At 27.9% G+C, this 15,062-nt stretch overlaps 1 protein-coding gene and 2 pseudogenes across 2 annotated transcripts; all 3 read left to right on the top strand.

Annotated features, from left to right (window-relative positions):
• Window positions 1–15,062, top strand: part of LOC149886230 (uncharacterized) — a 194,624-nt pseudogene that overhangs the window by 157,703 nt on the left and 21,859 nt on the right.
• On the top strand, window positions 9,835–11,678 carry LOC149886235 (uncharacterized). Its single transcript, XM_090093912.1, has 2 exons — window positions 9,835–10,346; window positions 10,436–11,678. The coding sequence occupies exon 2, from the start codon at window positions 10,753–10,755 to the stop codon at window positions 11,668–11,670; it is 918 nt and encodes a 305-aa protein (XP_089950038.1). The 5' UTR covers window positions 9,835–10,346; window positions 10,436–10,752; the 3' UTR covers window positions 11,671–11,678.
• LOC149886234 (uncharacterized) lies at window positions 12,158–14,775 on the top strand (annotated as a pseudogene). The gene is made up of 7 exons (XR_016454447.1): window positions 12,158–12,394; window positions 12,470–12,571; window positions 12,697–13,134; window positions 13,485–13,654; window positions 13,885–13,949; window positions 14,357–14,463; window positions 14,560–14,775. The product of XR_016454447.1 is annotated as an uncharacterized LOC149886234 (transcript).

Raw genomic sequence — 15,062 nt, 5'->3', positions numbered from 1 at the left:
CACAAGCTCCATCTTGCTGTTACATGAAGCATTTGCTGATATTTGTATTGCCCTATGCTAAAATCAATGCAAAATAACTAAAATAACTTGTGAAAATGAGTTAGTTAAAATATAAGCTTCCAACGTCTTCAATAGAGTCTTCAAAAGAGCTTTCTATTGAATATTCAAAAGAGTTTTTAAAAGGGCTTTCTATTGAATCTTCAAAAGAGTTTTTAAAAGGGCTTTCTATAGAATCTTCAAAAGAGTTTTTAAAAGGGCTTTCTATAGAATCTTCAAAAGAGTTTTTAAAAGGGCTTTCTATAGAATCTTAAAAAAAGTCTTCAAGATAATCTTCAAATTGAATTGAAGCTTTTTAGATTCATTCTTCTTTTCAATATTATTAATTAGTTTAGCTTAGAAATGTAATATGATAGAAGCGCTGTTTTGTACTTTTAGTGTGCAAACATAGACTTCTACTTCGCAATTACAAAAAAAAGTAAATTTATCTTACCAAATCTTCTTAGAGAACTTTTGTTAAAAAAAAAGTAGCGATTAAAAAAGCTTAGAAAAAATGAGTTTTGCTTTTTCTATCCAGCACAAAGTTTCTAATTAAATAGGAAGCACAAAATTTGTAATTAAAAAATCAGGGTGCTCAAATAGACTCGCTCTCCAAAAATTTACTTGTGAAGGAACACCATGTTTAGTTATTTTAGAGAGAAAATATATGAAAAAAATAGGAGAGATTATTACAAAAATTCAATTGGATGAAATTAGCAAAGAAAGAACAATTATTTGGAATCGTTTTTTGAATCTACTTATATTGGTTTAAACATATGTATGTCTCTTGAAGATCAAAATATATTTATGACACATGTAGTATTGCCACATAAAAAAAAAAAGGAACTCAGAAAATAAAAATGCTCTATACGCTAAATTTATACTTAAGTAATTAAAACGTTTAATGAGTTTTTGTAATTATTAAACGATATTAACATCAGCGAAAAGTTTCTATTGTATTGAAAAATTACATCAAAATACAATTGTAAAGTGCAAAAACTCAGTTAAAAAAATACATTCATGTTATTTTTTCATTACTCATTTTTAAAAGTTCAATAATTTTCATCAAATATTTCCAAATAAATAGATTGTTGAGTTCTAAATGATTACCTATTATTTCCAGAACTTGGAGTAACTACATGGACTTTTTTTCATTATTATCTTAGTAGTTTATTTTGAGTCACAAAATGGTGAACTAAAATTACATGTTTCATCTTTCAAATTAAATTCAGAAAAAATGTAAAAATGATTTGTATTGACATTTTTTTAGAAGGTAAGTCTTCGCAAGAAATAGAAAGGGTGATTTTCTAAAGTAAATTTCATTAATGAAGTGCAAGTTGAAACATGAGTAGCGTGGTATCTTTTTCACCATACCACATAGGACTTTAGAAGTTTTAAGGTGGGTGTCTACCTTAAAATATGAAAATTTTCAAAATTTCAAATTGTACTGTTTTACCCAATATCACATACGTAGAAAATGATGGCGATATTTGTTTTTCAAAAAAAAATTTACAACTTATATGATTTTATTATTAGATATATGTGGTATAATTTTTTTTACAAAAATCGCATAAATTTTGCGATTTCAAAAAAAAAAAAATTAAAATTGGATCTTTAAAAAAATTTAAAAAACGAAGCCTACCAGAACTTGTTTTAATCATTGGTAAGCATCTAAAAGTAATCCAGGACATCCACATGTGGTTTTGAAGTTTAACCAAAAGTATAACTCGAAATATATTCGAAAAGATTTAATAGAAGCATGCTTTTGCTGCTGGCAGATATATTTTGTATTTATATATTATTATAGTTCTTAATTTACTATAATTTATTTGATTCCTGCTAGAAGTCCTACTTGTGTATTCAGTTAGATGATTATGATTATTATTCAAATTTAGAAAAAAATAATAACTATGGAAAATAAAAAACTTGATGCTGGAAAAAGACGAAAGGCAGGAGGATCAAGAATTTTCAAAAAACGACGTTATCATGGCAAAAGTTTTTTTAAAGCTCCTGAACCCAACATTGACTCGGAAAATAGTCTTGTTAATAACATACCTTCAACAAGTAATTTAAATGCTTCAACTTCATCAAAAAAACATACATTATTAAATCATAAAGCAACAACAGTATCAACAAAACGAACTTCATTACCTAATAACAAATCGAATTTTCCACACTGTTACATCATGTTGGATAGCTTTGTTTTAAAAAGTATCATAAATGAAATTGCTATGTGCCCTGAATGTCAATCGAGGAGTATTGAACTTTCTACAGATTTATCAAGAAAGAAAGGATTGTCTGTTTAATTAGAGTTTACATGTACAGCCTCAGTCTGCTCATAGAGTAAAAGGGTTTACATTAGCCAAGAAATTGATGATGAATCTCGTGGGCAATATCAATCGGATGTAAATATGAGATCCATTATTGCTATGAGGGAAATAGGAAAGGGGTATGCTGCTTTAAAAACCTTTTGTGGTTTTATGAATTTACCTCCACCAATGCATAAAAAAACATTTCATGATATTCAAAGGAATATATTAGTGGCTTGCAAGCAAGTTGCTCTAAACTTTATGAATAAAGCAGCTGTTGAGATTAAGCAAGGTCTTGGTGAGAACAAGACAGATATTATATATAGCGTTTTACTAATTTACAATTTACTAACTTATTGCTTTATGTATTTTTATTCTTTTCTTGTTTTTAAAGTGGTTTTTAAACTTTGAAGTCTTAAAAAAACATCTCTAAAGCCAATAATGATTTGAAACAGTTTGTTTTTCAAAAATAATGCTTTGTTAATGCAATTTGTGAGTTTTTGGCTTAAATTAGACTGAAAGTGTTGGATTTTATTTTTCTTTTCTGTTTTTCTCAAAGTAAAGTTTTTTGAAATGGTGCGATAAATAACTTTTCTCAATTAAATGCTATGGACCGGAAATATGGTACATTGATTCTTTTATATATAATCTATTAGCTGAATTAAAAAAAATTATTTTAACTTTTTTGGTTCTATAGTTAATTGGGATCAAAAACTGTATTTTGGGTCAAAATTTTGCTGCCATTTTGAATTATCATTTAAACAAAAACTTTTTAATAATATTTTTTTTCCTTAATTCAGCCAATTCAATTTCCTTATTAGATGATGTACAAAAAAATCCAGAACTGTATTTTTTCTCGTTCTTGAGTTATTTATCGCAGCGTAAATGCCCTTTTTTTGGTCCCGTGGATCAAAAACCAGTGTTCCAAAACCAAATTTGAAAATTTAAATTTAAATTCCTTAGTTTTGTAAGGTTTTTTATATTGCAGACAAAAATTGGGTTTTTTTATACAAAGTTCTAGGATTTAGGCTTAAAGTTAGACTACCACCTTAAAGAATTTATTTGTGTTTTTATATAAAATAAAAAGTGTGATTTTTCGACGATTGCTTGTAAGATTCAGATTAATTATTTGTGACCCGTTTTGTACATTTGTCGGTGATGGCTTGAGCTAGACATTACTGGAGATCGGCATGACATCCAAGTTAGTATAAAAATCTGAACACTTCACCCCAAACATTTTCCCCCTTTAGGTCGTGCGAATGATAATTTATTCCATAATAGGTTACATTTCTATATAAAGTACGTGTGCAGATATTCAAGTGTGTTAAAACGGATTGTTTTAAAATTTTTCCGACCAATTGAAAAATTCGAATTCGAATCTAATCATTATATAAATATTAATATTATCAAGAGCTACACTAAGATTATAGAAAAGTTAGAAGAACTAACAAAAATTGTTTCACACAATTAGTATTTATCACCATTTGTCACTCAAGTGACAGCAAAGCCTTTTTATTTTCCCTGCTTTTTTTTATTTTTTGCCATCATTTATGCATGCGCATTTTTGTCATTATGCATGCGCATTTATGCTAAAATATGCAAAGGTTACTACCTGTCCATATGCGAACAGAACTGTACGTAAGGAGCTGTGAATAAAGTGCTTTACTGCACTCCATAACACCTATTTGAAGATACTCCTTAACATGGCTGCTACTTCAGACTTTCACTCATCACAGCTTGTTTACCTGGTAGAACAAGAGTTTTACAGATTCTATGGCTAAAAATGCTAGTTGTAACAGATACAAACAATCTGCGGAGTATTTAGTGGAGACAACCACTTTTTCTTTTTCAAGCTCCTTTTTGATCGACCAAACAATAGATAGAAATTAATTTCAGTGAAATTTACTTCTGAATAAGAAGACTCTTTCACGCTAGTCACAACTTATACGATTTATGTCAAATGTTTTGATATATATGAAGCTACAATATGCAGGTGAAATAACAGCTGGTGCATATAGTTCAACCCAACATGATTGCCTTATTCAAGGACTGGGTGCGCAAATCGTGCTCAAACTGTGATTGAGGCAATCATATTCTAAGAGATTTGGTAACATTTTTTAAATAAGTTTGTTTTTTCACAACAAAAGATAGTTATAATCAATTACTTATCACAACACTGTTTGTCCCGGATACTTCAGTGCTGTGCAGATGTTAGAGTTGCGCATTGATTAGTTTCTTAGAAAATGAGACAACTTATTTTTATCATCTTTTAATAGTTCATTAAATGTTCGATGGTTAATTTAAATGCAAAATACAAAAAAGTGGCAAGAATTAGTTAGAGGAAAATTAATTGATGACTCCCCAGCAAACATGCTTTTAGCGGACCGTGATGCGTAAAGCCGACGCCGGTATGCCGCTGCTGGCCCACTGTGTTGCCTAATGCGGATTGCCGCTGCTGGCTAACCGATGATGGACCGTTATCTCGTTTTGTGTTGGCGTACCGCCGTTGGCTGAAAAACGGCAAAACGCTTCGTTGTGGATACGTTTTTAAATCGGCATGCCAGCTTCGGTAAACACATGGCAATACATTACAGTTTTTCCAACACAAATCCAGAGTTGGCTTTTGGATAGCGGTAAGCTGTCGTTATAACACCAAAAGCAGGCATTTCAATTCAAATGCCTGCTTTTGGTGAGACTTAGATTGATCGATGTTTAAATTGTAACTGTTTTATAAAAAATTCACTGATTATAAACTTATTAGTGTTTAAATATATGCTCAAAATTGTTATTACATTTATTTTTTAACAATAGTTTACTTGATATTTATAACTCTGATAAAATTATACACTAAGTAAAACAGTAAGTATTAAATAAATAAGATGTAAAAAAAAAATCAAATTAGTTTTTAGTCTTAAAATATAAATGACATATATAAATTTATATTGAATCTATATCTATACTTTATATTATAAAATATAGCTATAATTATTGCTTATAAATATTAAAAGTTATATGATTTTAACATCGTTATAATCTTATAGCTATACTTATAGCAATACTTTATAAAATTAAGTTTAGATATTGATATAAAGATATTGATATAGATTCAATATATATTTATAAGACTCAAAATTAAAAAGACTAATTTATATTAATATATATATATATATATATATATATATATATATATATATATATATATATATATATATATATATATATATATATATATATATATATACAGTAAGTCACAAAAGTTTTCGTACACCTTACAATTTAGAGAAAACACTTAATAAAAACCATTTTAAATGCAAAAAAATAATTTTATATCAAAGTAACAAGAATATATCGTACAAGAAATAGAAAATAATTAACTAATTAAAAATATTTATTTGTAAAACTGAAAAAGTTTAATTTTTGAATTTATAATATGTCACAAAAGTTTTCCTACATTAAACAAAACTTGTAAAAAAAACAAGAATATGAAAAATTAAAAAATCTTTAGTATTTTGTTGAACATCCATTGGCATTTACACAAGCTTTTAATCTTCTGTTCATCGATGACACTAATTTTTCGGTATAAGAAGACAGAATTTTATTCCATTCTTCTAGTAAGATATTTTTTAGCATATTAACATTTGTTATTCTATGTTTCCTGACTTGTCTGTCTAAATAATCCCACACATTCTCTATTTGGTTAAAACCTGGTGATTGGGGAGGAGAATGCAGTTGTTTTGGAATATTGTAGAGCAACCATGATTTTACAACATAAGCAGTGTGTTTTGGATCTCAATCCTGTTGAAATATCCAATTATTTCCTAACTTTAATTTAGCAGCATCTGATTTCAAATTAGTTTTTATAATGTCCAAATATACCCAGCGATTTATATTATATGTATTTTTTAATATATACCAGCTTTAGTAAATAAAACAATTTATATAAATTTATATAAGTTTCAATAATGAGCTTTTGGGCAAACATCAAGTTTCCCAATGCCATTAGGTAAAGTTTTCCAATGCCATTAAATAAAGAGGCATTTTTTAGTTCAGAAGATGAATAACATTTTTAAATAAAATAAACATCTTTATTTACAAAGTTGTTATCTTTATTTTACAATCTTTAGTATATTTTTAAATATTTTATTTTTTAAACTGTATATGAAGTTTTATTTTTAAAAAAAGGCACGCATTATGACTTTATTTTTATATAGTTTTTTTTAAAAATGTTTCCTTAGTTAAGATAATGTAGCAATATAATTAAGCAATCTTTTTGTTGTTTTTATGTTTTAAATTATGCTTAAATAATAAAATTAAATTTATATCTATTCAATGTAGATAAACTTAGTATCTGGAGTTATTTGTCAATAACTGATGATCAGGCTATTTTAAACAAAAACGTTTTTAAGGGCTGAGAAGGTAAGTTTATTATCTTTGTTGTAATAGCTCTAAACTTAACTGTTTCAATATTTTCATTAAATATCAGTGTCTGCTTTCAGGTAAAAGTTAGAAGTTTGCAGACTGCAACGCCGATTTTCAATACATGATGGCTTTCCGAGTATATTTAGTTTTCGATTGAAATGAGAATAAACTAAACTTAGAGATATGTTTAAAATTAACTATTTATTTTATATTTTAAACGTTCGCTAAACGCAAGTTAAGCAATAATCTATAGATACTAATATTTTATATATTCTGTTTTAAATAAAAAAAAGTTATTGTGACTTTAATATTCATATTGTAATTGTAAATTGCAATCTTAAAATGATTTTTATTATAACTTCTGATTATTCTTTTTGTTCACCGAGCTTAAGCGTTGCCACGTATGACCTAATGATCTACAGTTGGGGTAGTGTTTTTTGGTGCAAGGAGAGTTTTAGTATGATAAATTCGTATTTAATGGCTATATACCTATGCACAAAGTCAAAAGGTATTTGATGTGCCTTCCAGGTATCAGCAGGATTTGCCATTCTTTTGAGTAAAAATTGCGCTGAAAGATATACACAATTTTGTTAACGATAAGTGCGTTCTATTCAAACAAAAATACAAAAATAATATGTATATCAATGGATTCAAATCTTCGTAAAAACTTATTATAGGTCCTATGCTATTCCGCTATCGCTTTATCATCGGTTTGCCGCTGACGGACCGTTGTTCAAAAGTTGTCGATTTGCCGCCATCGGTCCGCTGCCGAACCGCCTGCAGCTTTCCGCTAACGGACCGATGTAAATACGATGTGCAAGCCTACGCTGCAACGCAGCGGGCGGCCGACGTCGGCACGGCATAAGTGCTGACAGTGGTCCGTTGTCGGTCCGCCTGCTTAATGTTTGTTGGGTCTGTAAATTGTATAAATTTGTGTGAGCAAAAACTTCTTATATAACGGTTTTTATATATTTTTATTAAGTATTTAACCACTGAAGTATACAATAAAAATATATAAGAAAATATATGAGTATATAAAAACCAATTTTCTTTGACCACCACAGGATGTGCCATATTTAGTTACAGGAAACGAAAGAAAGGTTGAGAAGTACATTTATGTAACTTTGTTGAACTGCCAAATGATTTTTAGCTTGCTTAGATTTAAAAAAAAAAAAAAAACTTTACAACTAATTAGTTTATACTTTTAAAAGTTGTTTGTACTATTATTGTGTTTGTTGCTCTTTTACTTAAACTTAACACAATATTTAAGCAACATATAAAAAACTTTTCTTATATGTTGCTTATATATATTGTGTTTAGTTTTTTAACTTTTTGTTTTTCAAAAGATTGTAAAATTTTAATTTGAAAACAATTATTTCTCTAATTCACAATACAAAAAAAGCAGAAGCAAATCAATATTCTAAATTGATTTTCTTTTGATTTCGTTTACGATTTTTAAATCGTCGGGACTATCAAGATTTGTCTCACCAGATCATTCGAAATAAAAATACAACTTTCATCATCATTGAATTTAGAGCATTAGTTATAGTCAATCATCGTAAAAGATATTCGGCTTTTGCATTTGGTTTATCCGTTAACAGCGAATAATGATGAACTAAAAACTTCCAAAACAGTCATTTGAAATAAATTGAAATTAAAATAACTTACATATTTAGACATGAATTTATGAGGTTCCATAAAAAAAATGCAATACCTCAGTGCCCTTAAATTAATTTATTTCAACATTTTAAAATATTTTAACAAAAAAAAAAACCAAACTAAAACTATAGAAAAACTAAACGCCGATGTTAAGGAGATATTGTTCTTAAACTTATCTCTTTTCTTTTGATAAAAATATTTTTGGGTGAAGGAAAAATTTTAATTCAAAGAAACTGTAAAGTTTACTTTTAGGTCGCCAAGGATGAAATTTTGTAGCTATAGGTATTGCCAACATCAACAGTTTGTCCTGTCTGTTCAAAAAAACCCATTCAGCGAATTAATTCAATGAACGTGAAGATTTTTTACAAAAAAAAATTTTTTTTTGGTAATTAAAACATAGTCTTTGACATAACTTTTTCTTAAATTCAATTAATTTAGCCTTACATAAACCTTTTGCTGAACATGTTTTTAATGACGAAGAATTTACTAATTAAAAACTTCCATTAGAAATTATCGCATCAATTATTAAACTATTGATCTTTTAGCTTTCAAAAGATTTTTTAAAATCACAAAAAAGAGTTTGTAGGATTAATTCACATTTTTTTCAAAATTGTACAAAAAAAACTTCACTTAACAAAAGTAGATTATTTGAAATTTTGAATTTAAATCACTTAAAGTTTCTAATTGAAAATTTTTAAGTTATACATTTAAATTATTAAGCTTCGCTAACGACATCAGATACAGTTGAAAAATCCTATGTCAATTAGAATGACTACCAAACTCTGTGGAAGATTGGTGTTGTCAGGCCTTTCAGACGAGTTTTTAACCCTTTCGATACCGACGGGACATAAGGGTCCCGACAGACCCAGCAAACACACGACGTCGTAACGACGTTGTAAATAGGTTATTTTCAAGTTATAACGTCGGACGACCTTGTAAGGACGTCGCTAGGACGTCGTATCCACGACGTCTTTTAAAGACCCTTGTTCAGACGTCGTAGCGACGTCAGTTTAACGTCGTGTAATAAAAAAAAAAGAGTTATCAGATTTTTTTTGTTTTGTTTTGTTTAACTGCTGCGTTTAGGTCTAGTCCAAAACTTTAATAGAAGCTAATTTTAAAAAGAAATTAAGAAAATGAGCAGAAAATATATGAAAAAATGGAGAAGAAAGGATAATTTGTTAAGACAATTTCTATACGAGAGTGACAAAGAGTGATTTTTTTGAAAAAACGTTTGAAGTGGAAAAAAATGATACGAGCAAACAAAAACCATGCCACATAGAAGATTCATCCACTCAGATTGGTTCTTTGAATTGTAGTAATCATTTAAATCAACTAGAGTCTTTGAGCCAGCTTGATTCTTCTGTTCGTTTTGATTTATCCAATGAACTTGATTCTTCCAGTCGACTTGATTCTTCCAGTCGACTTGATTCTTCCGGCCGACTTGATTCTTCCAATCAATACTACTCTTCTAGCGAACTTGATTCTTCTAGTCAGATCGATTCTTTCAGTGAATTTGGTTCTTTTTCAAGAAGCGACGAAAATGAAATAAAAATAGATGAGAGAAATAGTGCGGTTGACCCTAATGAAACATATTTTATTTTAAATTTAAAAAAATGGTTGATTAAAAATAGAATTACTCATACAGTAAGTACTGAGCTGCTTTCTCTTTTAAGATGCAATAGACATGCAGCTTTGCCTAAATCTTCTTGTACTTTGTTAAAGACTCAACGCTCTGTTTTGACAGAAAAAAATTTGGTGGGGAGTATATCTATTTAGGGTTAAGTAATGGTATTAGTCAAACTTTCAGAGAGAATCCTTTATTACCAGTTGAGAACAACATCATATCTTTACTTGTAAACATTGATGGTGTGCCATTGCATAAATCTTCAAACTCTCAATTTTGGCCTATACTTTGCCAGTTTAGTAAGTTTACACCATTTATTGTTGCAATTTTCTATGGTAGCCAAAAACCAACCAATTTAAATGATTTTTTATATGATTTTTTAATTGAGTTTGCGAATTTAAAAGCATGTGGTTATGATAAAGATGGAGTTAATTTGTTGGTTGAAATCCGTGCATTTATTTGTGATGCTCCTGCTGGGCAATATCTAAAATGTGTTAAAGGTCATACAGGTTATTTTAGTTGTGAAAGATGTGAAATTAAAAGTAAGTATGAGTCGTTTAGAATGATTTTAAATACTACAAATTGTGTGCCTCGTACTAACAAGTTATTCAAACAGTATTTCTATGCCAATACACATAACAAATAAGCCGTAGCATATTAATAGATTTTAATGTTAATTGTGTTGATGGTTTTGTCTTGGATTATATGCATTTAGTATGTCTTGGTGTTGTTAAGCGAATTCTTATTTTTCTAACCAAAGGACCTTTCCCATTTAGATTGGGTTCTGCTCAATTGTTGAATATTTCAGAAAATTTGTTAAAGTTTAGTGGTAAATTTCCATCTGAGTTTGCTCGTCAATCAAGAAGTTTACATGAAGTAAAAAGGTGGAAAGCCACTGAGTTTAGGCAATTTTTGTTTTATACTGGCTTTTTAGTTTTAAAAGATGCTTTTACTCCTGAATGTTATCAGCATTTTCTTTCTTTAACTCTAGCAATGAGAATTTTTCTAGATTCTAATGCGATTGTCCAAAATAATCATCTTCAATATGCAAAAGATTTGTTGAATTACTTTGTAGTTAAATCAGAAGAACTTTATGGTCCTACTTTTTCTGTGTATAATGTACACAGCTTAACTGATTTACATGAAGATGTTAGCTTTTTTAACTGTTCCTTAGATGAAATCTCTTCTTTCCAATTTGAAAACTATTTGCAAGTAATTAAAAAGTTCATTCGCAAACCTCAAAGTCCATTATCTCAAGTTTTAAAAAGATTTTCAGAGCTTGAAAATCTTGAAATAAGTTGTAATCAGTATGCTAAATCACATAGAGTTATTTTTTCTCCTAAATTTAAAGACTCTTGGTTTCTCCTATACAGAGGCGAATTTGCCCAGATTATTGGAAAATTAGACAACGATCAATTTAACTGTGTTGTTTTAAAAAATTGTGTTTACAAATGCGCTTTTACAGATCCATGTGACTCTAAAATCTTTAACATTGTTTTTGTTAGATATATAAAAACTCACTTGAAACATGTTTGTCTAAGTAAAAAATACTTTCAAAGAAAAGCAGTATGTCTAGCTTATAAAGAAGGGTTTGTCTTGTCATGTTTGTGTCATGACATATAAAATTTGTTTACAACCCACTCTTTAACTAAATAATAAACTTTGAAAAGGTTTTTGTACCTTTGTGAAGTATTAGATTAAATAACAATATACTTAATATATATTTTACAATGTTAAACATCAAAAAAATTGAATTTTTAAAAATTTACCTATTTGGTGATTGTCTGTATTGTTGTAAGATTTTGATATTGTTATTTAAATATTTATAAATATAAATTAAAAAATTGTTTCATTTATTTAAATATTCATAATAAAGTAATTTAATTTAAAGTAATTTTATATTATTAAAAATTATTATTTGTTAAATTATTTACAGTAAAATATGTTACTGTTAACATGTTCTATAGCTAAAATTGTTCTATAGCCAAAATTTTTCTAAAAACAGTTAATTGTTATTAGAAGAAATTAATATATATTTTTAATAATTAATCGTTTAAACAGTTTTTTAAACAAATACTATTATAATATAATATTATAAAATTATTATAAATAAGTATAAAAAATTCAAAGATGTCAATGAAAGATTTATGGGCATTAGTTGTAACTTCAAGCAAAGACAAAGTTGGAAAAATTAGGGAGAAAGAAACAGTTGTTCCATGGCATTGGATTTCCTTAGATGAGAAATGGTTGTATTGGCCTCCTTCTCGAAAAGATGAAAAATATACAAAGGCAATTCCCAATGAAGTTATTTGGAAGAAATTTGAAATTTTAAAAATAAAATTACAAGGTAATGATTTTGTTTTTCCGGATTTGTTCTAACTCTTTTATTAATAATTTTTCTTCTACTTATTAAAACTTTTAGGTGAAAAAGATTTGTGTGAATATGTGTCTGGAAACAATTTTATGTCCTCATCAAGCGAAAGAGAGAGTGCAGTGAATGAAAAAAGGGATATTGATTTTAACAGTAAGACAAACATTTTGATTTAGGATTTTGGATTTTTATTTAAATGTTTTTTGCAACCTAATGTTAATTGCAGTATTAAAAATATTGTTTTTTCTTTGTTAATAAATTTATTGATATTATTATAGTAGTGGAATTGCCTAAAAAACCTACTGCAAATATTATGTCACCGATAATTTCTTTGTCAAGTAAATCTATTTTAAAACAAGAATCGTATTCACAATCAACAACTTGTAAAAGTCGTTCTTCTGATTATTTATCACCAATAAGTTCTGCGTCACTATCACCTAGCCATAAGTTAAGATTATGTTCTCGATCACCTGTCACCAAAAGCAGGCCATGTTCGCTCTCACTTTCACCAGTACTAATGTCTGGATTAAGTTCATGTTCACTTTCACCTATTTGCAAGCCAAGATCAAAATCTCGCTCCCCTTCACCTGTGCATAGTTCTAGATCATATTCAAAATCACAGAATAATCATTCCCAATCAGTGTTTTCAAAGTCAAAATATAAAGCAAAGAAACTGGTTCGATGTATGAATAGTAATTTCCCAATGGATGAAGCACGTAAGTTAAAAAAGTTCTTTTTAAGTTTTATTGATTAAAATTATCTATCGAATTCATCTAGAAAACACAGAGAGATTTGGCTAACTGTTTAATGTCAGTTTTGCCAATATAATTACCTAAGTACTTTTATTAAGTTTACTTAATTTAAAAAAATGGTATATGAGGGAATATACAATTTTTTTATGACGAAAATTGTCTCATAGATTCAATTTTGAAAATAAAATTTTGCTCTATACTATTACTTTTTGTTTTAAACTGACATTTTTTTAAATGTAAATATTATGTAATTCATATACTGTTAATAAGTGAAACAAAATTTAATATTTGGATTTTTTTATATGTAATTTTAGGATTTCAAAAAAAGACAATATCTCTTTTAACTTGTATCGTTGACCTATTGGAGAATCAAGTTCACTAAATAAATAATGACTGTACAAAATATGTGGAAAAAATTGATAACATGGATAAATTCAAAGAACTAGAGGAGTCTTTATCAAAAAAAGACTTTTTTTCATTTATGGTGAATTGTTTTTGAGAATTCTTTTTCATAAATACCCTATTTACTACAATAAAAATTTTTGTGTGTGAAATCTTTAATGTAGTCTTTGTAAAAAGTGCTACCAACATGTCCGTTTGATATTAAATTATGTATAAATTTAACAATTAGAACCCCTCTAGCTTCGAAGTTATTAATGTTAGCTTATGTTTAAATGTTATTCAAATATGTTTAAGCAAATATATATACTTTAGGTTGGTCAGTTAAAAATGGTCGGTGGCAAGACAGTACGGGAAAATGTGAGAAATGTCATGAAAAGGTTCACAACAATATACATTGATATGTTTTCCAGGCTTATATGGCGTCGTATTCTATATTAATGGATTAACTAACTGATAGACAATAATATGGATTAAAAATCAAATTAAATGTTTTTCAAATTACATTTGAACAGGTTGCAAGGTTGACTATAAAAATTCGAACTTGATAGCCTAAAGTTCAAACTTGAATTCAAAAAGTTGCCTATAAAAATTGGAATTTAGCAGGTCGAATTCGAGGCCTTAAAAAGTTAAAATTTAATTGTTTGTTAAACCTGTTTTAAATATTTTTTTTTTAAGATTTTAACTAATTAAGTAACACTTTACTCCATTACGCAAAAATTTTTATTTTATTTAAGTTTCTTATTTTATTCGAGGTTTTATTTACAGTTCTGATAATTTCTTTTAGGTTAATGTCCTACTCTGTAATGTCATGTTTTAATATGCTTGGAACAAATAGACACGAGCAAAAAAAGTTATCATATAAAGAGACAAAGATATGTAGTGTGGTTGTCGGTGAGTTTATATTGATATATTTATATTTAAGATTGGTATTCTATAAAATGAGTAAAAATAACTTTAAAGTGTTTTAACATATTTCATTTTGTTTAGCGAGTGTGTTGTCAAATCACGAGACAACTGAAATCGAAGTTTTGGATTCAGTGAAAAATGTGTTAAAATACGCTCCAGAAAAAAAAAAAGATATATAGTTTTGAATTTTGAAAAAGAAATCCAAGCAGCTGCATTATATTTTTATTTGAGACTTTATCGTGGCCATTCTTTTATGTAAATAAAAGTGTGATTGGTAAAAGAAACTGTAATTGGTAATATTTTGGCGCTTTAAAATAGTTAAGTTTTTGAACATGTTACACATGTTACAACATGTTCAATTCTTTAAGATGGTCCACCCCAATTCAAATGAATTTCTTTAATATTGACTTTATATTTTTCAATATAGTCTATTTATGTTGTTTTTTACTAAAAAAGAGTATTAAAAAAAAAAAAAAAAAAAAATCTTACAATTTGCCTCATTTATTCAACATTTTCCCTGTTTTGGTGTGTTTTTTAAAAAAAAGATTTCTCAGGAAGTAAATGACCCTTTTTAATGCCCTTTG

Source organism: Hydra viridissima, unplaced genomic scaffold, assembly GCF_058129835.1.
Source record: "Hydra viridissima isolate aposymbiotic clone 2 unplaced genomic scaffold, HvirCarnegie_v1 scaffold_7, whole genome shotgun sequence".
In the NCBI taxonomy this organism is placed as follows: domain Eukaryota; kingdom Metazoa; phylum Cnidaria; class Hydrozoa; order Anthoathecata; family Hydridae; genus Hydra; species Hydra viridissima.
The sequence above is the reverse complement of the archived record's forward strand: the minus strand, read 5'-3'. Positions and strand labels throughout refer to the sequence as shown.

Bases quoted from the DNA above. Each gene is read 5' to 3' on its own strand.
- LOC149886235 (XM_090093912.1), top strand. From the start codon at position 10,753: ATGCATTTAGTATGTCTTGGTGTTGTTAAGCGAATTCTTATTTTTCTA.